We start from the raw sequence: 22,919 nt of genomic DNA, 5'->3' as shown, positions 1-22,919 counted from the left end.
AATTGATTCAGTTCATAAGAACACCAATCTTCACTTCCAATAGGAACGAAGGAAAGATATGCGACATTCCTCATTAGACTTATACTTCATGCTGATTGGTCGTAAATATGTTATATTAAAGATGTCGCTCAAAGTCATCAATTTAATTGGTTAAGAGTGAAAGTTATAATAGTCGGAGTTCTTGAAATGCCTCAGTAGCATTATTTACGTCGCACAGGTGCCTTGAATTATCGTGCGTAAGAATTTTGTTAAAGTTTATTGTGTCTAATAGAAAAACTAACGGTTTAAAAAGAATATAGTGTGTACGTGTAGTAGTGTCCATATTTAAAAATTATTATTTTTAGAAAATCATGTTGCAAGCTGCCTTAAAAAATAAGAAAGATGTGCTGATGAATTTCTGTGCACCTTGTTTACAACCGACTGTTACATGTGATACTATTAGTACAGAAGGATATGATGTGACTAATCTTATACAAGATCCTTGTAATGGCTTCTTAGCTTATTCTTGTATAAAACCACCAGTACAAATTGACTTTACATTCCTTTGCAATATACAAATTCATCACATCTGTATTTGGCCATCCGTCGGTTCACAGAAATCATCTGGTTTTCAAATTTATGCGAAGACAGTTAATAACAATACCATGTCATATACTTTATTATCAAGTGGTTGTTTAAGTGCGAATAATACTGGAGTATTATTTTATGCGGCGAATGTAAATCCTGCTAATATTTCAATAGCACCAAACTTTTTGCAACGTTATATCAAAGGATCAACTCGAAATATTGTATCTCAGACTAAAAATTTACGAATATGTATATTTAAGACACAAAATTCAGTACCAGCGCTAGGTAAAATTGAAGTATGGGGATCAGTGTCACCAAAATCTAGTAAAGATATTATAGCAAGTATAGACGCTTTATGGTCAGCTTCTCAAACATCTGTCTGCCTACCAACGATAAATCATCGATCTAATATTTCTACTGTTAACATCAAGGACACTGATGTACAGAACAAGTATGTATATTAATTTATATAGTTTACATTTTTATATAGGTTATTACGTAAATGGTAAAGATCATTAAATCGTTTCATATTTGTAATAGAAACAAAGCAAAAACTTCATTGGAAATACCAGATAGTTTTTTAGATGCAATTACATGTGAAATCATGACTCAACCTATTCTGTTGCCCAGTGGTAAAACTATCGATCAAACGACATTAGAGAAACATGGAGAAAGTGAAGCTTTATGGGGTAGGTCTATATCGGATCCTTTTACTGGACTTCCGTTTAATGAAAATCGTAAACCTATAATGGCAACTACATTAAAAATGAGAATAGATAAATTCTTGCTTGAAAACTCGACCATAGATGAAATTAAAAGGTTACCGAGAGTACTAGGTAATAAATCGATAAATCATAATACCTCATATCAATATCTCATAGCATGTCAAAATAATAGAAATTCAAAAGAATCCACTTCATTGATGAAGGATTCAACCAAAATAGATATTAATGATTTACAAGTAACAATTCCCTTGGAATTAAATAATAGAGTTCAAAGAAAAAGTCAACGTCATAAATTACCTATTCATTCTCCAATTCATTCAAAGACTGCTCCTTATCCTAAAAAATTGAAGACATCCAATTTGGATGCTTCCATAAACTGTGATAATGATATAGAAAAAAATAGTGATAAACAAACTCATCAACATAACATAGATAGTGATATCGATGCTGATATTCAAGTTGCATTGTCATGCCTTAAACGTTTTAGTACACCGAAAAGTCTTCAACTTTACGCTTCAACTGTAAATAACTGTGATTGTTGTACAAATAGTATATTTTATAAACTACCATGCAATCATGTAGTATGCAGAAGAATATTAACAACAGCTGAAAAGAATCAGTGTCAATTATGTGGTTTAATTTATGAAAGGAATGATGTAGAACGCATACATGATTAGGTAAAAGTAAGGCATAGTAAAATTAAAGCAGTTTATATAATTCATTATTTTGTTTCAAAAGAAACTAATGAAGTTTCTTAAGTTCCTTAATTAAATAAACAAATAAATACAATTTAACAATTCATATAATTATTAATTATTAAAAATATTAAAAAATATTATATGATCCTTATAATCATTAAAACTTACTAGTAAATCTATTTAATGAATTTTTATTAATTTTGGAATTAAACCTAATCACTGTACATTTTATAAAATATACAAAATGTATAATAAATATTTTAATAAATTATGTGATATAATATTGTGTTTGGTTACCACATAATTTTATACATTTATGTTTTTAACATATGTGTATATTTGTATATATTCATAAATATATCCATCACAATATTTTATTTAAACAAATAAGTAATAAAAAAAGGGAATTGTGCATTTATATATTATACAAAAGATTTTCTACGAATTATATTTTATATATTGCAAAATATATTGTACGAATTGTTTTACAATAGTTCAGAGATATCTATTGTATCAATATAGAAAATTTTCTATTTTTAATAAAAAACGTTCAATATTAAACTTACGATTGACAATACTTTTTTGAAATTACTTTTAGCAATTTTCTATGATTTATAACACAGTGAATCCACTACCTTGGCTTTGTCGTTTAGCAATATTAAAAAGTGATACTAAATAATTACGTGTTTCAGGGCTGACATAAAAAGTAAGTATATGATCCGAGTTTGTTGGTTGTGTTTCTAGAATATCGGATTGTCCATCACTGTTTGTAGATAAACTAGCTAAACCAGTGGTGCTTGTACGCACGTATTCTGCAACTCTTGCTCTCATTTCTTGATCCATCTGAGAAGAATACTTGTATTTATATTTTTTTTATAGAAACGATTACAAATTATACATAGATTATTATTATTATACCTCATGTTCAGTCGGCGATAAAGCTCTATTAATCTGTGTTATTACCGGCGGACAATATAAACAAAGCATTGTTGTCTCCGAAGAATGATCAATACTGGTTAATTCTTTTAAAGGCAATATCTTTTCCACGCTATCTTCAGCTATATTAACAAGTAACAATGCTTGTCGCGTGAGAACTAAAGTTACAGCACGATTACTTCCTTGTTGTAAAACGTAATCTGCATTAGCTACATGTAGAATATTGTCACTAGTGTTTTCTAGCAATGGTAATAAACGCCATGCATATCGAATCGATGCATTATTATTACCATTACTATACTGAACGACCGGATGTTGTCGAGGCTGTAAAAGAAGTATTAGATATAAATTAAATATAAACATAAAATTATACGAAACAATTCACATTTTGCAAAGAGTAATTTACCAGAGGTAAAGGATTCCATCCTGCACCCTGTAATAAACCTTGTCCGGTAAGAGCAACTAATTCTGCAGCTCCACTAAGAGGTTTTGTTACTACACCAACTAATCCAAGTCCAACACCTGTAACTAAACTTTTAGTTGTTGCTTCACCTGACCATACTTGTTGTAAAGGATGATGCGCCAATCCAGCAACAGCAGCTGAAAGGATATGATATGAGAATACACGCACAAATTAGATTAACAAAATATTATTTAAAAGAAATACATACCAAGGATACTCATACCAAATCCGGTTAATCCTTGATAAAGTCCTTGTGCCATACCCTGTGGACGCATTCTTCTAGCATCTTCTTGACGTTGGAGATGTTCTTCGTCCAATGTTAATCTATCTAAATTTCGAGCAACGCTAGATGCTAATTTTGTCACAGAGTTAACAGTGCCTATAAAAACATATGGATGAGTATAATTATCCAATTAAATTAAAATTAAAATATTTATTAAACTATTATCACCTGCTGTGATATGCTTCATTAAACTGGCAGATCCATGTGTTATGCCAACGATAAAACCCCAAGGTCCTTGCAACAAACCTTGAAATGGAAGAGAAACAAAGTCTCTAAGACCTGAACCTAGTGCTTGTGCCAAGCTTCCTGGGGATCCAAGTATTTCTAAGGATCCAACTACCCAACCTATGACATACGTTTTGTTAAATATTTAAATTTATCAGTAATATATATATATATATATAAAGTAACACCAACTTACCTGCACCAAATATAGCACCAGATAAATAATGCATAGTAAGTGCATTCCCTAGCCTATAGGGGGTAGTTAAAATATTCTTCCTTTCAAAAGTGCTAAAATATAAAGGTGAATGATCTAATGCCACGTATAAACGTACAGAGGTATGTACACTGAGTAAAATCGATACTGGATCTATTGTAAAATTTTGTAATCTTAATGGTGCACTCAATATTTTAGCATCGACCATAATATAATCCGATACATAAAGAGTCGTTGATACCAATGCTGGTTGAATCTTCTTTAATGTGCCAGTTGCTGCACTAAAACGTGGTGGTATCATAGAATTTGCATAATCTAATAAATGACTTATGTACGTATCTTCTATATAAGCACTAATAGGTGCAAATTTTAAATGTAAATCCTTTGACACTGAAAAAAAAATGAAAAAGATAATAAATTATAATCTCGATCGAAGTCACTGATATAAATATAAATTATAGCACAATATCTATTCGTACCTATTATATCTTCGTTTATTTCCCAAATATAATCAATAGTTATCAAGGAATTTTCTTTAATTTGTTCCATATTACTTATTAGACAATTAGATGGATAAAATGTTGTTCCTCTTGTAAGTGGATTCTGACTGATCAATACTACAGGAAAATCAAAACCTCCTTGATCAAATACTTGATTATCTAATTGTAAATCTCCTATACATACACAAAGGTTCACAAAAGTAGGTTTCGCGTGCAAAGTAACGATCAAATCTGTTATGGATAAACTTGCAACTTCGGTTCTTTGACCATTCTCATTAATATCTTTCAATATAATAATAGTAATTCCATGAAAATATACAGTTGCAGAACCTTCCCTGTTAGTTGTTGAATTCGTTTCATTGCTTAATTTCAGTTGATTATAATCATTGAGATTTTTATTATTCCTTTCTTGAGGAATAAGTTGTTGCGAGTTGTCAAATGAAATAGAGGAATCTGATAAAAAAATATCTTCTTGTGCTGAGAAAAAACTAGTTGCTGATGTCGAGCTACTAGAGTATAGTATATTAATTACTTCTTTATTATCTTCTGTCGAAGTTTTTAAATTCTTTGAATTTATTTCAGTTTCATTCATCTTATTTTCTTTATGCATCAATCGATTTCTTATGTCCCTAGCAGACACCTCTATTTGCGAGATAGGAACGACATTAATATGTGTGGTGTAGCAACGATTGTGCATTATCAATTTAACGTCTCCGTACGAAGGTAATCGAACGTAATGATCCATAGGTATATTAGTCAATGCAGACAAACTAATGCCGCGTGACCACTGTAATTCCTTTCGTTGTATCGCTTCATCGTTATTAGGTAATGCTGATAATAATAGTATATTATATGTAGTTGGTACAGGAGTATCAGGTAATCTGTTACCAATACATGGAAGAGAATAATGACACGTAGCACCAGTTTCCACTTCACAGATCCATGCAAAATGTGGTGCATCTGGTACAATTCCATCTGCATTCTCATTAGCTTGTCCCAATAAAAGTTTATAGGGGCACATATTCTCTAGCAATAACTGAGGATGGTTATCAACTTGAACCATAATATATGACGTACCTTTGTCTTCTTGAATCGTTAAGACTACCGACATGGTAGTAGAGCCGTTTGGAATAGCAACACACTTACGACTCATGGTCTGATCAATTTTAACAGGACAAGACCATCTGTGTCCTAAACTCAGAGAAATATATAATACAAGGGATTCGATGTTACTATTTTCGTACAACATGTGCCATTGAACGATAGGCGTAGCTTGATGTTGATCTTCAGATGGCCGAATATTTTGACTGTAAGGAGTAAGATCGTGAGGTAACTTTAATTCTTTCGATGATTCATCAACTGCAAGTGTAGCGATACACAATTCCTGATTTGTCAAATTTCCGATAACGTGACTACTTGTTACTCTCACTAAACGCATATCTTCGTGCATGCTAGAAGTAATACTGACTATAGTCACGCTAGATCCACAATCAACGATGGTTTTGATATTGCCTTCAACGGGGATGAGTCCTCCGATACGAGGCATATAAAAACTTTGACTCCAATCGGGCCTAGCTAATTGAAGAGCTTGCGAAGTATAATACGTATCGCCAATGCCAACTCCTAAGTGGAAAGTGCCTTCTAATTTTGGTGGTGTCACGATTCCATAATGAGGTACTTGACAAAGTTCAGTATCTTCGGATACAAGGGAAATGTAACACCCTAAAGAATTTAATATGAAGCACCATGGCTGTAATTCCAACAGAAGAGTACTCGACACCAACCCAGCATCTTGATATTTAACTTGAACATGAGTTTGTGGTTGTTCCGCGGGTATCCATTCTGTTATATCATCTGCTTGAAAAGGCCATCCTGCCTCATCCTTCTGGCTTTCTAATTCTTTCAAAATATTATCTATATCTTCTATCTCGGGTCTTCTAAAAAATTTTCTTTGATCCACCGAACTGTATGACAATGGTACGTACGGATTGGATGCACAAATTCCAGATTCTAATTGGAATGTCAATTGATGGAAATGCTCGAATGTACCAGGGCAATACAATTGCTGGCGTTCGCCACGTCCGTTCACTATCGTGCTTGATAACATTTTTAACGACGGTGTTTCCATTTGTACTTTTGCTGGTACCGGTAAATGCGATCGTATCATATAGAGTGGACTCAATACGGCAAGTATCTTTACTTTTTCTTGAACGATTTGCGTTATTATCCGTACCCAGATACTTAAAAATTGACCACGCTCTTGTAAAGGCACTTTCACGAGCCACGGTTGACTCAATTTAGCATTGGGTTGAAGAGGTATATCTCCTGTCCATGACAAATTTGGTATATTCGTAAAACGTAAGCGCATTGCCATCTTTTTGTTATTCTCGATAACAATAGTCGATGGTTGACTCTTTCCAAACAACATGTATGCACTTTTTGATACAGTTACTTTACTACTAGTCTCAGCTTCATATTTGACTAATTTCATTTCAAAATTGTCTATCAATTGATTTGAAATTATGAGCTGTCCGCTGAATGTTACAAGTTTTTGCGTAGCTGATAATGACGTAATATTTACAAATATACTCATATCGACCAATGCATTTGCAAATTCAACCAAATGAATTCCGTCTTTATTTACTGGAAATGGCCGACTCCACATCCAAGCATTTGCTTCTATCGATATTCGTATCATATTATTGCCAATGTGTCTCCATGAATAAAAATTACATTCTCTGGTTTCTAACAGTACATTATCATCTGTACCACTTTGTCCAAAACGAATAGGAATGTTGCAATCGTTAGCTATAACATATCTTGTTAATATAATGACAGCTTTGTCCTCCGTATTTAACGATGCGGACCATAAATAAGAAGATACAGAAAGAGTGTGAGTTATGGTTGGACTCAGTTTTAATGAGAAAGGCTTACACATTACGATAATGTCAGTTTTATCTGACAGAGAAATTTGAAATTTTCCATCTAATAAATCCAATACTTCTTGCATGATTAAATAGCCATAATCCAATATATGAATGCTAATTACACCATTAATATCGATGAGCGTTGCGCCATCCATCCATCTGTTAAAAACAAGTATGGCACCTTTGTGTTCTATCGACATGAAACATTGCATTTCTGGAATAGTGCCTTTCACCGTAAAGTTATGTAAAGGATAAAGTAAAGAATCGTAAGTAGATGATTCTATATGATTGTACAAAGACACATGAATAATGCCAATGTTCAAAGCTGCTTGTAGATTCGGTATTATCGACGAATTAAAATAAGAATCAATACGTAAGCAGGCTGCCAATGCTCTAGCAGATACAAGAGTTTTCGAAACTGAGTTGTTAATAGGCATTATTAATATTACACGCCAGACACACGCTACTACTCGTGCTGGTGCTTTTTCGGGAAGATCTAATCGATAAGTATCGGTTTCTGATAAATAAAAATCAGCGTAATGTTGATAAGCCATGTGGCTGTCGCTCCAGTATTGCAAAGAACAGGACACTCTGTCCGTATAAAATCCTTCATTGTCCGATGTCTGTAAAATATAATATATAGTTATTTAATGATATCATTCGAATAACATTCATTGTAAATAATATAAAATATTTCACTCTTACTTCAAATGGTACAGGAGAAACGTGTATTTTTGTTAAAGTTCTAGGCTGAGGATATCTCCAAGCCATTGCTTGTTGAGGATAAGTAAAAAATATGACCTGCGTATAGAATCGAATAAACATTAAAATATTTCATTACAAATAAAACATGTACATGTCTTACCTGGTATGGGAAAGGTAGCTCATCTCCTGTACCATCTATAAACTGGAATGCACCAGCTTTCAAGTCATCCTTATAATGTTGTTCAGTCGATAATACGACTTGCATTTCATTGCTGTTATCCTTTGTATTGGACGTTTGAAAATTACTTAAAAGTAATTGACAATCTTCGATTACAGTCTTTATAATTTGAATTTGATCTGGACCAATATCAAGATAAATACTGTCACTGTCTGCTTGTATTTGTATTTGAGGAACAGCTTCAACATCTTGCCAAGACTCCCAGAGAAGACATATTGTTATATTATAGCACCATGGTTTTAATAAAACTTTTATATTTCCATTAAGAATGGCAGATATAATAAAAGAATCGACGGATATATTCGAAAATATTCTATCCGGTCTTAAAAGTGTTGAAATATTTCCGTTTAATGTTGCTAAACTAAGGATTATTTCTGAATCAGAGCTAGTCTTTAATGAAAGAACGATTTGTTTTGTAGTTAAATTCAAATCTGGTAAATGGATCCTTTTTCTTTTAAATGACGATTGATCGTGCACAACTTTGCTATCGTCAATATCTTTCGATTCAGACGATTTTGTTTTATTCTCATCGATAAAACATGACGCAATCTGATAAAAAAGAAAAAGAACATATAATTATTGTGTGATCATTCAACATAAAGTATTAATATAAAATATATATATATTTTTTTTTTTCATATAATACCTTACTGTTTATATCATTTATTAGATTTAGCCTTGATAATGAAAAATGAACTTTTGTAGGACGACCCATGTCCACAAAAAAATGAGTGTTTTTCCCTGGATATTTTTCACATTTTATTACTACAAATGACGGTGGAATACCGGTATCTGGATGTGGTATGCCACTTTTTGTTTGTATCATGAAAATGTTAAAATCCTTTTCAGTTGGTATTGAAGTTAAGTCTTGTACATCTTTGTCACCTAATGATATTGCCATATCAAAACAAGAAATCTGCAATAGCATGTAATAATAATAAATATATACTCGTAAAAAAGAAAGAGAGAGAGAGAGAGAGAAAGAAAGAGTATACAATTCGATAAGTACTTCTTCAAATAAAAATTAATGTTAAATTATAACATACTTGCATCTTTTGTGATAAATTTTGTTGCCAGAGATAAAGATTTGGTTGATTGATCATTACATAAAGTAAAGGTTGTTTTAAATTACCATTGTCATCTTCATCTGCATCATTTATGTCCTACAATACATAAAAAAAATTTTAATACATTTTTTAATTAATTATATTATTAAAATATATGAAAGAAAAAATATTTACTACTTCATATTCCGAATTGACATGTATCCTTTGCGTTTCATAAAGTATGAACGTGATTTTTCCACAATTAATTAGAAATTCACATGGAGGTAGCATCAACACTTCTGAGAATGGTGGTTTTCCCTATTACGAATAAAAAGCATTAAAATACTATTCTATTTATATGTTAAAAATAATATAAATTTTACGTACAACAATTGTTGAATTTATACTAGACATTTCGAAGTCTATACCACTGTCCTTTGTAACATCTATTTCTTGCTCTTCAGATATTTCTTTTATCCAGGTAACTTGTCTCAAAATTGATGAATTTTTGTCATTTTTATCATTAGAAACGTCTGTAATTTCGATCTCCTGTACTTCTCCTGATAGTAACATCTTACATTCGTTAGATAAGATGGAAATTAATTTAAGTTGATCTAGATTAACTGTTATTTCAATATCTGTCATACAATTTATTTCCATAGCACTTCCACAAACTATTGTGTCAGGCTTAAGTTTGATTGTTGGAGCAATTATTAAGCAAAGATCGAATCTATATATAAATATATATATCATATATATATATGAGATCAATTTGAAAAATTTTTATATACATATCAATATTATTATAAAGCTAAATTATTTTAAGACTTACTTAGCTAGTACAGGAAAAGTAGAAAAATGTGGTTCCAAACTATTCCCATTTCCAAGTTTGTTCCATTCTAATGCAGGATTCTCATTCATCGTATAAAGATAGGATTGAGACATACGCTAAAAAATTATACTTTCATTGAAAATACGTTACTAATTTAAATGATGTAAAAAAAAATATTTTTATTTATTATATCAAACCTTATTAATACTCATTTGATAGTTCTTCCACGTAGTGCTATATACACATATACCCTTCACACTAATTTGATATTGACGATCTTCCACTGCCGAGCCTGGTATATTTAATATATTTGCTTGTGCAGCATGTTGATATATATCCGATCGTAACGGCGTTCTACAAATTGGATTTTCTGCGTGCGGTGTAATACGAATACCATCGAGCTAAATTATTGAGAAAAAAAAATTATCATCAGATTGTATAATTTGTTGAAACTTCAATCTGCATAGATAGATAAAATATACTTATCATTACCTGTAAAATTAATAAATCATGTTGTAATTGATATCTAGCAGGTGTTGATACTGGTATCATAAGTCTAAGCCCTTTGAATTCTAAATGTATCAATGGTAAAAATTCATTATTGATACTTGTAATTTTTACTAACGTAGATGTGATGATTCCTTGTTGATCGGTTTTTACTACTTTTAGATCTTTTTTATCTAGATCAAAAAGAGGTTTTGCCAATTGCATGTATTTGCTAAGTATACTTAGAGGTAAAATAATGTCAACCATTTGTATTTTTATATCTATTTCAGAGATATACGCATTTGTAGATACTAATGCTTCTGTCATAACATCTTTCTGTAAAGTATAAAAATATTATTTATTTTACGTGTATTTCAACATCTCTTTATATTTATTTATACCTTGTTATTTTTGTAGCGTTTATAAGTACCCCAACGAGTATGAACATTACCCGATTGTGCTCGCGTAAGCGTAAAACTCAAGAAACCAGAATCATCTCCCTTTTCTAAATTGTCTTCTCTGCCACACAAAATTATACCAACATATTCTCCAACGTCCCAATTTTGTGCATATGGTGCTCTATAAAAAAGAAAGAAAAAGCGAAATAAGAAAAAAAAAAGAGAGAAAAAAAATAAAGTACAATTCTTCTCTTCTTAGATATGATCTAAAAAGATAGATTTTTGCAAAGGACATAATTTAAAAAATATATATATATTAGAGCAACATAATATACCTTGTATAATGAAATATTGTAACTGTTGTAATTTTACTTTTTAATTTTAGATAAACCGGTTGTAAGTCTAATGATGTAATAATGTCTTCCATTTCCATGACTAATTTCAAAGAAGGTTTTATTTCTTGTCCCATAACATATAATTTAATGGCTATTTTTGTTATTGTCCATTGAATCCATGCTGTCAAAGTCACGTTATCTTTCTCTGAAAGTATTTTGTATATTAAATTAAGGAAAAAAAAAAAAGATTTTGTTAACTGACTTACCTGTAACGATATCCTCTCTCGATGTAGATATTGTTGAATTCGTAGTTGTGTCTTCTGGATATATAATCTGTGTAGGTGTAGAGGGAGTTTGTGGTATAGTTGGAAAAACAACTGCATTCTCATTAATATGAGGTACAACAGCACTACTTTGTTTGGGATTGTTTGTAATTAGCAAAATATTAAGGATCTTCTTTATTATACTACTCATGAATACAACCTAGGAAAATAATATACTATAATTATTTGAAAATACATGAAAATATTGATACATTAGCATTAATAAAATGGTAAAACTATTGAAATATATTCTAAGAAATATTACATTACCTGTTCTTCTGAAATCGAAATGATAATGGCTGAATTATCAATATGAACAAAAAGACTCAATGCAGTAAGAATATTTGAATTTGTTTGTGATGTAGTAGTTTTAGTAGTAAGAGCTACAGTTGCATTTAATGACATTTTTTTAATAAAATTTTTTTGCATTTCTCCTTGTAAGGTATAACAATGAAAATCGGAAAGATTTAATGTCCAAGGAAAACTTTGTGCATCTAGAATGATAGAACAAGAAATAAGTATGTTTTATGTTAAATATTCAACATCTTAAATAAACTTACGATATGTCCACATCCATGCAGGCAACTTTACTGGAAATGTTTTGAGATAAGGTGATAGTTGCTCAGAATTAATATTGTTTGAATGAATCAAAACGCTTGGTAGTTTTAAAGTTAATATCTGTAGATGTTGATTTTCTAATGCTTTGTTTTTAGCTTGCTCTATACCTGTTATGATTAAATTTATAAAGACTTCATTTTTATCATGTTTAGTTTTTTTATATCGTTATTACCATGTGCTCCTATACCGCTCATCGTAGTCGATGGTATATAGATAACAATATGACCAATACATCCACTTAAAACAAGACCAGACCACCATGAATAGAGTTCTGCTAATCTGACCAATACTCCTGATTTCTGCAAGTTCTATCATGGTCTATGCGTAAATGTAATATATTTTGCAACAAATAATATAATTGCATTATCTAATGTATATATAGATATTAACTTATTCATTTAGACCATTAAAGTGAAATATCTTTGTCCTTAGGATTAAATAAAGTCGCTATAATAAAATATAATAAATAAATATAATTAATTATACCTTTTGTTCTATGTCAATTTTGGATTCGTTTTTTTTCTGAATTTCCTCATTTTGAAGCGTTTTTGGTTTTTCATTTACTCTAGATCTTTTTCTATCTTTATCAGAAGAACTATGAACACTTTCATGCAAACTTGGAAAAGTTTTTTTTCGTGTACTGGTATCAGATGAAGTACCCTCAGCAGATAATTGGCTGTCTTGACGCATTACACATAATGGTCCCAATTCGTAATAAGTAACTTTATATTCTAACCATTTTAAAAAGAGAGGATCCAAGGAACCTCTTAATGGTGCTACTTGAAGTGAGATAAGCGTTGGATATGTTTGTATTGAAGACTTTTTAGGAAACTGTATTACAGCCATAAGAAGAGGTTTGTTTTCCATTTCACTAAATGAAACAAACATAATTTAAAAATGATATATAGAAAAATTTATGAGTGTAATTTTAATTATAATTTTAATTATTATCTATATTTATATAATAACCTGTTAGCATCGGATTCTGGGCCTGAGAATATAAATGCTTGTTGAATGTCACTAAGTGCAAAAACCTTAAGAGAATTTACATTTAATTCATTCACATTCATCATAAACGTTGAGAGCCTTTTATAATTTATATTTTCCAGTAATACTTCTAGATATATTGGATCTGCAACATATCAAGGAACTGTTTGTAAAAAATTCTTATTTATATATTTATATAATATTGTAAAGATATATATTACATATAATATAATGAAAAATTCTTATATAAAATGCATTTCAAATAATTAAAACTAACATTTATATTACGCGACTGGACATACTTTTTTCTTGGCATGCATCACTAAAGAGAGAAGAACAAACAAGAGGATTTGTTGTTTCAGTGGAATCAAGCAATGATGTTACTATGGAAGTGGCAACCATCAATTTTGGTTTAGTTCCCGTAACTGTAATACTATCTGTATGAAACGTATATGTTTCACAAATTAAATCTAGATGTGTCCAGTATTGTGGATAAAGTAGTTTTTTAATAGAACATTCTACTAAGCATGGTATCATTAATGATGTATGACAATTTGTTGTCAAGTATAATTGACTCTTTATTCCATCAACCTAAACAAAAATTTTTATGTTGATATACGATTTTATCATTTTAAAAATGAAAAAATTTACTCAATAATACCTGCATTTTAATACTTTGATGACATTGTTCAAACATATCTGGTAATAATCCAGTTTGTTTAGAAGCACAAGCAGTAAGTCTGAAGGGATACAAGGGCTCAATCATGTATGCAGTTGCTTTGTCAAATTCAATGCTTACAATAGGATCATTTGTGAAAGCTGGTGTTAAAGGTACAGTCTGCAAGAGTCATGACTACATTAAATATTTTGGACTATACAAAACACATCCATAATTTTTACATTAATATTTACCCTATTTTCAACTATTTTGCGCTGCCGTGGCAATCCCGTAACACAATGATCCGCAAGTTGAAATTGTAAAGAAGCTTTTACAATAGTCAATTTAGTTTTAACCATTGATACATTTTCTCTCAAAGCTTCAAATTCTTCCAATGTAACAGGAGGCAGTTCTTCGGCAGAAGGATCTGAATCATTCAATTACATTGTAATGATATTGTATTTTTTATGTGAAAAAAAAAAAAAATCAAAAGAAAAATTTTTTTATTGCTATATGCATGTATTCTTACCAGGTTTAGGTATAATATACGGTGTATAATCATATTTTGAAGCAGCTTGCTTTATTGTGTCTATACGATGGAAGATTCCTGAACACAATCTGACTGTCACATCTCCAATAATATATCTAATCACTCTTTGTTCAGGAAAGTTACTACAATATATAAACAAAAGAAATATAAAATAACATTGCATTATCTTCACTATGTTTTTTTGTATATTTAATATGATTCGAATTTTTTACCTGTATTCAAAATTTGAACCAAACTCTGCTAACTTTTCAGATGTTATGTCATCTGGGAGTTGCACATGATGAACATAATCCATGACAAAGGCTGGACTTCTTTCCATTAATTTTTCCTCTAAAACGAAATAAAGGAATTTCAAAATATATTATAAGTTCATTTGTATCATTATTATCTGTAATACCTGAAGCAGTAACTAAGTGATAATTTATAGTTCCTTGTTTGTAATCCCTTTTTTGTCCTCTATTTTCTAAAGCATTTTTATCAAATAAAGAATCTTTTAAATAATTTGTATTCACTTTTCCGGCTGTTACATATAGTGGTGGCTGAAAGATCAATTTACAGCTTAGAAAAATATTTTGATGTGTATGATATAAACTCTAAAATATACATACCTGTGCACCATCAACAACTTCAAGGTGTCCACAACTGCAATTACCTCTAGGATAAAGACGTATGTTAGCCAAACCAACTTGAAAAGTAGTCATTTCGATGCCTTGGAGTAATACATCCACTAAAACTCCATTCAATCGTAATGACAAAAATGATTTGTATCTAAGCTTTCGGGACTTATAAAATAATTGTTCTTTCACACTTTCAACTACCTATAAACAATAATTAATCCCTTCAATGTATTCATAACGACATAAAATACAAATAATAGTTCATCATTGAGTATACCTTAAAAGTTAAAATAGTATCATCAATATAAACGCCTAAATGAATAGTATGCCCAGAATATGCCATTTGTTGTTGACTAGACCAGTCGTTTTCCCAGTCAATAAAACCAGATGAAATCCAATCAATAGGTAATACTGTTGAAACTATATCCCAAGCCCAACCACCCCAGCCTACTGCTTCAGTAATTGATCCAATTATTTGACTAATATCATCTAAAATATTTTCAATCGCATATAAAGTTAAAAGTCTGTTAATAGTATAGTAATAAAAGTAAGTAGAAAAAAATTGTATTGCAATAAAGATAACAAAACCTTGGCCCAGCTCTTCTTTATCTTCATTATTTGTCGTTTTTTCTTTACCATTTGAAAATTGTTTTGTTTGCAAAGCCACTAGTAATGAAGCTAATCTAAGTAACATTGGTATTTGTTGTTCAGTCACACTGAATTCCATTTTTTGACAGTGAAGATCTAAACGTGTAATAGATGCCCTTTTAGCAGTATTACTGAGATAATTTACAATTAAGCGTATAGCCAAGGAACATCGATATAAAACAGGATCCTATTTAAAATAAATGATGTGACTTTTTATATCTATATAATTAAATTAAATTTGAATAAATTTGTAGTACCTGATACACTTCTATTTTTCCAGAAGCATCCATTTTATCTAAGCATAATGTTAAGTCTTGGATAGTAACAATTTTTCTGAGCATAACTTCGTAAGTATTAACATCTGTAAATAAATATTTTTAAATAAAAAATAAAATACTTTTAAAGACAATATCCAATGGATACCAAAATTCTTTTAAACTTGTAATTACCAGTAAATGCAGGATTCCATTTATCATCAACAGTTTGCACGCTTAAAAACCTAACATTTACACTCAGCACAATGTCCTCTTCCACATATTTTAATATTAGATTGTTACAATGAATTGTTATATTGTTTACAATTTTTGTTATAACACTTTTAATATATCCAGGTGGTGTTTCTTCGCTATTGAAAGTATATCATTGTGTTGTTAAAATTAATACTAAAATATTATAATAGAATTACTTACTGAAACATTTCTTTTTTGTTTTGCAAAGGATTGTTTGTTTTGGTTCCTGGATTCTTTTCATCTTTTAATTTTAAAATACATTCTAAAATAAAAATAAGTTGAATTTTTTCATTCAAATAACATTTCAAGAAAAGCGCTTTATTTCACCTAATAATAAACATTTACCTATTGTGTTAATTGTTACTATTATTGGTTCTGAATTAATTTTTACCCAAGGAACATGGATCATTAATTCGTGAATATGACCACTAACGAATTTGAAAGGTAAATTCAATTGTTCCTCTAGTACTTCTAATCGTAAATCCAAATTTTGAAAAGATGCATCGCCACCCCATAAGGATAACTAAAATGTATAAATGTTGTTATACGACTCTTTAGTTTTACTAGTTTCATTGTTTAAAGAATTTTTTGATTGTTTAAAAAATATAAATTTCCCTTTAAGAAACATACCTGTGATTGTTCTGGTTTAAAATTTTTAACATATTTCGCAACGTAGCTAAGAATTATAGGTGTTATATAGGATTCCAATTTGAACATTGTGATAAAGAATATAAAGTATATAACATAGTTTTGTTAAATCATTAAACTTCTTTGATAAAAGTTTCTATTTAATTAGTATACCAATAAGTCCATATGAATCATCCTTTTCAATATATAATTTGAAAATATAATTAGTATGATATCAAAGAAGAATCTAAGTTTATCTGAAAATCATAAAATGATTTAAATAGAAATATCCATATTTTAATTAACTTAGTGATCAATAATATTTATTAACAATTAAAAATATTTAAATTTAAGTAATTAAATTTAAATATTTAATAAAAAATGTTTGATTATAAACAAGTATAAATATATGTTAGAGAATTATGACACTTAAAGTTTAAAACTTTTTATACAAAAGTGAATTGGGATAAACACAAATTAATAGGCACATTGTAATACGAATTTATTGTTTTCAGCATTTCAAGCACATAAGTTATTGTTTGCAATCAATGAGTCTAAAATCATATTTCTTGTTGTATACATTCTACCCGCTTATAATACGCTAATAAATATATTTTTTTAGCATTAACAAAAGCATGATAAAATGCATTGTTTCTTTATAGCAATAATATTTATTTAAATTGACTAATATTAACCTTTTAACAAATGCCAAATCAGCTGCACTTGTACAAGATGTTAAGCAACGCACGTCCCAGTATAATCTGATTTCGTCAACTTCTCACGTTCTATGAGATAATTACAAAAATTCGTCTAAGTAAAAAATTATTATTTTAATCCAACAATTACGTCAAATATCACAGAAAAGTTTATATCATTTTTAACTAATATAAAATTTTTCGAATGCATTCCTATACTTCAAATATAACTGACGACTTTTTTTTCTATGTCCAAATGTAGTTGGCAAAACTGCATTATTGCACTATTCAAGTTCGATATATATCGATATATGTTAAATATTATTGAAAATTGTATACTCGGAATATATATAATATACTCATAAAAATTGTATAGAAATATATAAAAAATTAAGGCAATATTAATCACTTACGATATTTGAATAATTTTGCATAAAATTTTATGGAAGTCGTATATTTTTCAATTCCTTGGTAATGACCAAAGAAAATACAAAAATTGGTAGTAAGTAATTTGAGATAAAGTCTCTTCTCTATCAGAAAAATTAAAATTTTTTAATTCTTTTCATTGGATGCATTGAAAAAGGGTAATTTTTATGGCATTCGACGCAGATGTGCTATGATTGGTTACTCATATCGTGCTTAATAATTATCGTGACTATTGTAAATCAGGCTTCTTCGAATGAAGTTTAAAGATTAACAAATTTCGATGGAAATGAACCTTTTGATCTGTTTCATTACATTCAGAATAGAAAATTTGTAATGGTTGTTAGTAGTTGCATGGTTGCAGAAAGTCACAGCTCCGAGAAATATCGAGAAAATACTACAAAAATAGTTCGAGATGAATCCTTTAATATATACGAAAACTTTGATGAATTCACATGGAAGAATTATTAGGCGTATGTATTTTCATAATTTTTTACTTCTATCACGAATTAAACAAATAGTTTATAAAAACAACTTGTGTGTGTATATATATATATATGCATGTATTTGTGCGTATGTGGTAGTTTATTCGAACAAATAATCTATAGCATTTATATAACAGTGAATAAATACAATATACATGATATACAATGTAGATTTTTTTTTTTTTAATATCGTCTTATCTTCGTAATAATTACTTATCTTTTTATTTTATGTTAATGTATGTATTATAGGTTATGTTTTTATACGTCATTCTATTCTTTATACATGAAACTATATATTTATATAAAATGTTTATTAGCATCTAATTGTCTTTTATAAAACGTATATATAAATTATAATGTTATATTCTTATATATGATGACAATTAAGAGATAATTTATAAAGCAAAATTTTTTATTTTCTCTTTTCAGAGCATTGGTATCTAAAATCATGGTACAGTAATAATCATACAAATTGTATCCCAAGTGTCATTTATATAGATGTAAAGAGACCAACATACAATCAAATTTTAATAGAGTCTACCTTACTGGATGCTCATCCAAAAAATATGATGTATTTACAAACTAGATCATTTTCTGGATCTATAATTTTGCATGGTCAAGAACCATCTTCTAAAATTGAAGAAACAGTGAAAAGTATTAAAGAACAAAAAGAACAAAAGGAAAAGTTAACTGAACACAAACCTCAAACTATTATTTCATCAGCTGAAAAAGCTATAGTAGAGAAAAAATCTACAATATTGCAAAAAGTTAAGGCAGAAATAATGCATTATTATCATGGTTTTCGATTACTAGGATTAGATATGAAAATTTCTGTAAAGTTGATCTGTAGAATCTTGCAGGGTAAAGAATTAAGTAGAAGAGAACACAGATTGGTATGTATCTGAAATTGTTTTAATTACAATTAAAGATTATCTATTGTATCATGTTTAATAATATAAATAAATTAAATGTATAAGAAGTATACTGGAAGTTTGCCAAATACTGTTTTGATATCCCAGTTTAAAAATAAATTTGTCAAATCATCTAATATTACTGAACTTCTTATACATTTAGTATTCGTTAATTATTTATGTATTAATTTTATATTATTTAATTATTATTAGCTTATTAAAACAACAGGAGATATGTTTAGACTAATACCTTTCTCTGTATTCATCATTGTACCATTTATGGAATTTTTACTTCCTGTTGCAATTAAATTATTTCCTGGGTTATTGCCATCTACTTTTCAAACTGCCACTGAAAAAGAAGATAAATTAAAACAAGCTTTGAAGGTAAAGGATTTTATTTACATGATCCGCTTAAATATGTAAAATCTATTTATTAATTATGTTACTAATTGTTCTTTAATGATATGATAATTACTTTATTAATTAATTAATTTAAATAAGTGTTTATTTTAGGTTAAAATTGAAATGGCGAAATTTTTACAAAAAACATTGGATGATATGTCATTACAATCATCAGATCATAAATCAGAAAGAGCCAAAGAGTTTGCTGAATTTTTTTATAAAGTTCGTACGACCAGTGCTGTGGCAACTAAGGATGAAATTATGAAATTCAGTAAACATTTTGAGGATGAAATCACTTTAGATTCCTTATCTCGACCGCAATTGATTGCTTTATGTAGAGTATTGGATGTACAAACACTTGGTACTACAAACTTTTTACGTTTTCTGCTTAGAATGCGGTTGAGAAGTCTTGCTGCTGATGATAAAGTAAATTTCTTGTTAATTCTTTTTGATTTTAATTAAAATTGTTATAAATAAAATATTAATTTTTTTGTTTGTTTAATAAATAGTTAATTCAAAAAGAAGGTATAGATAGTTTAACAAGGAGTGAATTACAACAAGCCTGTAGAGCACGTGCAATGCGAGCATACGGATTGCCAGATGCTAAGTTAAAGGAACAGCTATTACAGTGGTTAGATTTGAGTTTAATTAAAAAAGTTCCACCGTCGTTATTGCTTTTATCTCGAGCACTTATGGTACCTGACACCATTCCTATGTCAGATAAATTAAAAGCAACTATATCAGCATTGCCTGAAACTGTGGTTGCACGTACTAAATGTGCTATTGGAGAAAAAGAAGGGAAATTGGATCATAGAGCAAATATTGAAATTATCAAAATGGAAGAACGTAAAATTGAAGAAGAAAGACAAGAGCAAAAAGAAACAGAAAAGAAAAAAGCAGAACCAACCATTGCTTTTACGGACGATTCTAAAAAAGATGAAATTACAACAACTGATGTAAAAGTTATTGAGCAAGCTCTTGATACACTAGACAAGGTACATATTTTAAATAACAATAAATTTTATTTTTTATTATTTTATATATATAATAAAAAACTTATTGTATTTTAGGATAAAAAGAAAATGTCTGTAGAAAAAGAAGAATTGAAAGAGCTTAAGGAAGAGATGGCAGAGTATCAAGAAGATGTTCAAGAATTATATCAAATTAAAGCACAAGCAAAGGGTGAAGTAGACATTGAAAATATAAAAATATCCAAAGGAGCCAACAGATTATTCAATAAAGTTAATAAGATGATTCAAAAGATGGATGCAGTTTTATTGGAACTAGAACAATCAGAGAAACAAGTTAAAGAGAAAATACAAGCTTTAAATTCAGAAGAAAAAAACAATAGTAAAGCTGTCGAACAACTGGTGAAAATAGATGAACTAATTGCAGCTATAAAAAATATACAAAATGTACCAGATGAACACAGATTAAAAATAATAGCAGAAATACTAGGGAAAATTGATGATGATAGAGACGGTGCTATTAAAATCGAAGATGTATTGAAGGTATAATACAATTAAAAATTTAATGATATATTATAATGAGAATATTATGTTTCTTATGTGTTAGGAATATATAAGAAAAATATTTCAATGTTATTCTTTTTGTAGGTTGTAGAACTTATAGGAAAGGAAGATGTAAAATTAAATAAAAAACAATTGGATGAACTAATTGACATGATGGACAAGGAAGAAATTTTAGAAGCAGACGAGCAAATTAAGAAAATTTTACAAAAAGAAAATGCAGCAACGCAAGAACTGCCTGTTTCATCAGTTTCAATGAAACCAACTACAAAAGAAGAAAACTTGGCAAAAGAAGAATTGAAAGATGATATTTACGAGCCTAAAAAAAAATTTAAAATTTCATCCATTGATGAAAGTAATACAGAAAAACCAACAGAAATTTTAAAAAGTAATTCCAAATCCAATGTCACAAATCCATCATTAACACCAAGTATTCCTCCCACAACAAAACAAACAGAAGGTTCTAAGCAACTATGATCATCGCACAATGAAACATAAATTAATATATTTTATTTTCAAAGTAATTTTTCTACTTTGCTCAGAAGAACGTACAATATAGAAATAATTATTTCTAAGAAACCCAGTTTATTCTGGTGTTTTCATATTATAATTTTTTGCAAAAATTGATTATTTAGGGAAAGCCTAAAATATAAAAAACTTGTGAAAATGGTCTGTACATAGTACATAAAGATGCTTACATCTAAATACTATATTGTATACATTTGTATATTATATGCACATAGCTCCAGTAATAAGTTAATACAAGATAGATTATCTTTGAAATAATTTTTATTTATGAATGAAAAAGCTAAAGTCTTTTCATTAAGACTGTGATGCATTTAACAGCATCTGTTGTAATTCTTCGTTCTGTAAATGGTGGACACATCTGTGCTGGTCACAAGTGACACACATGTTAATATTGGATATATAAAATTTCATGTCTAAAAATAATATCATTTTATTATATCACATACTTGCGCAAAAAAGAATCATTCCATTTATCTGAATAATGAATGCTAAATATTTGTCACCTTGCATTAAACTAAACTTACACCACATGATCCAAGATTTTTTTGCTATATCAACATTAGCTGCCTCTGATTAATTATATATATCTATGTGAAATAATATCTTGAACAAATGATATACATGAATTATTTCACGACTTGTAAAATGAAACGGAACACATATGCTTATAAAATATATGTACTATTGTTATATAAAAAATGTTATATATAAAAATACAGTACACATATTTTTCTTACCTAAAAAAATATACTAAAGAATAGCATACAAACAATTAAATATGTTACTCCATACGAAAGTATGTTAAACATGGCAATATCATAAAAAAATAAT

At 29.2% G+C, this 22,919-nt stretch overlaps 3 protein-coding genes across 6 annotated transcripts; 2 read left to right on the top strand and 1 right to left on the bottom strand.

Annotated features, from left to right (window-relative positions):
* Window positions 1–184: 184 nt before the first annotated feature.
* On the top strand, window positions 185–2,273 carry LOC127064611 (RING finger protein 37). The gene is made up of 2 exons (XM_050995929.1): window positions 185–1,018; window positions 1,108–2,273. The coding sequence occupies exons 1-2, from the start codon at window positions 351–353 to the stop codon at window positions 1,967–1,969; spliced, it is 1,530 nt and encodes a 509-aa protein (XP_050851886.1). The 5' UTR covers window positions 185–350; the 3' UTR covers window positions 1,970–2,273.
* Window positions 2,274–2,435: 162 nt separating this feature from the next.
* Window positions 2,436–18,087, bottom strand: LOC127064602 (intermembrane lipid transfer protein VPS13B). 4 transcript variants are annotated; one of them, XM_050995873.1, is made up of 39 exons: window positions 17,811–18,087; window positions 17,119–17,372; window positions 16,834–17,011; window positions 16,669–16,750; window positions 16,429–16,604; window positions 16,237–16,340; window positions 15,920–16,166; window positions 15,609–15,820; window positions 15,323–15,532; window positions 15,112–15,253; window positions 14,927–15,044; window positions 14,694–14,836; window positions 14,419–14,591; window positions 14,168–14,344; window positions 13,809–14,097; window positions 13,489–13,651; window positions 13,006–13,390; window positions 12,692–12,827; window positions 12,462–12,626; window positions 12,172–12,395; window positions 11,845–12,061; window positions 11,579–11,783; window positions 11,247–11,424; window positions 10,852–11,181; window positions 10,557–10,760; window positions 10,360–10,475; window positions 9,915–10,257; window positions 9,723–9,845; window positions 9,528–9,644; window positions 9,128–9,397; window positions 8,404–9,030; window positions 8,244–8,339; window positions 4,591–8,161; window positions 4,094–4,501; window positions 3,841–4,017; window positions 3,598–3,768; window positions 3,333–3,526; window positions 2,909–3,250; window positions 2,436–2,833 (listed from the first exon to the last, which is right to left on the bottom strand). In XM_050995873.1, the coding sequence occupies exons 2-39, from the start codon at window positions 17,203–17,205 to the stop codon at window positions 2,603–2,605; spliced, it is 11,331 nt and encodes a 3,776-aa protein (XP_050851830.1). In that variant the 5' UTR covers window positions 17,206–17,372; window positions 17,811–18,087; the 3' UTR covers window positions 2,436–2,602. The 4 variants fall into 4 exon arrangements, with proteins under 4 accessions (XP_050851830.1, XP_050851831.1, XP_050851832.1 ...); XM_050995874.1 differs by having other exon boundaries at window positions 9,726–9,845; XM_050995875.1 differs by having other exon boundaries at window positions 12,692–12,818.
* Window positions 18,088–18,538: 451 nt separating this feature from the next.
* LOC127064607 (mitochondrial proton/calcium exchanger protein) lies at window positions 18,539–22,511 on the top strand. The gene is made up of 7 exons (XM_050995910.1): window positions 18,539–18,706; window positions 19,148–19,611; window positions 19,843–20,013; window positions 20,143–20,457; window positions 20,541–21,026; window positions 21,102–21,542; window positions 21,648–22,511. Exons 1-7 carry the CDS (start codon window positions 18,649–18,651, stop codon window positions 22,035–22,037), a joined length of 2,325 nt encoding a protein of 774 aa, XP_050851867.1. The 5' UTR covers window positions 18,539–18,648; the 3' UTR covers window positions 22,038–22,511.
* Window positions 22,512–22,919: the final 408 nt, after the last annotated feature.

Source organism: Vespula vulgaris, chromosome 6 (genome assembly GCF_905475345.1).
Source record: "Vespula vulgaris chromosome 6, iyVesVulg1.1, whole genome shotgun sequence".
In the NCBI taxonomy this organism is placed as follows: domain Eukaryota; kingdom Metazoa; phylum Arthropoda; class Insecta; order Hymenoptera; family Vespidae; genus Vespula; species Vespula vulgaris.
This window is presented reverse-complemented; position numbering and strand designations above follow the sequence as displayed.

Bases quoted from the DNA above. Each gene is read 5' to 3' on its own strand.
- LOC127064611 (XM_050995929.1), top strand. From the start codon at position 351: ATGTTGCAAGCTGCCTTAAAAAATAAGAAAGATGTGCTGATGAATTTC. The intron at 1,019-1,107 runs GTATGTATATTA...TATTTGTAATAG, and splicing joins GACACTGATGTACAGAACAA to AAACAAAGCAAAAACTTCAT.
- LOC127064607 (XM_050995910.1), top strand. From the start codon at position 18,649: ATGAATCCTTTAATATATACGAAAACTTTGATGAATTCACATGGAAGA. The intron at 20,014-20,142 runs GTAAAGGATTTT...TGTTTATTTTAG, and splicing joins AATTAAAACAAGCTTTGAAG to GTTAAAATTGAAATGGCGAA. The intron at 21,027-21,101 runs GTACATATTTTA...ATTGTATTTTAG, and splicing joins CTCTTGATACACTAGACAAG to GATAAAAAGAAAATGTCTGT.
- LOC127064602 (XM_050995873.1), bottom strand. From the start codon at position 17,205: ATGTTCAAATTGGAATCCTATATAACACCTATAATTCTTAGCTACGTT. The intron at 10,476-10,556 runs GTTTGATATAAT...ATAATTTTTTAG, and splicing joins ATCAAATGAGTATTAATAAG to CGTATGTCTCAATCCTATCT. The intron at 8,340-8,403 runs GTAAGACATGTA...TTCTATACGCAG, and splicing joins AGCTACCTTTCCCATACCAG to GTCATATTTTTTACTTATCC.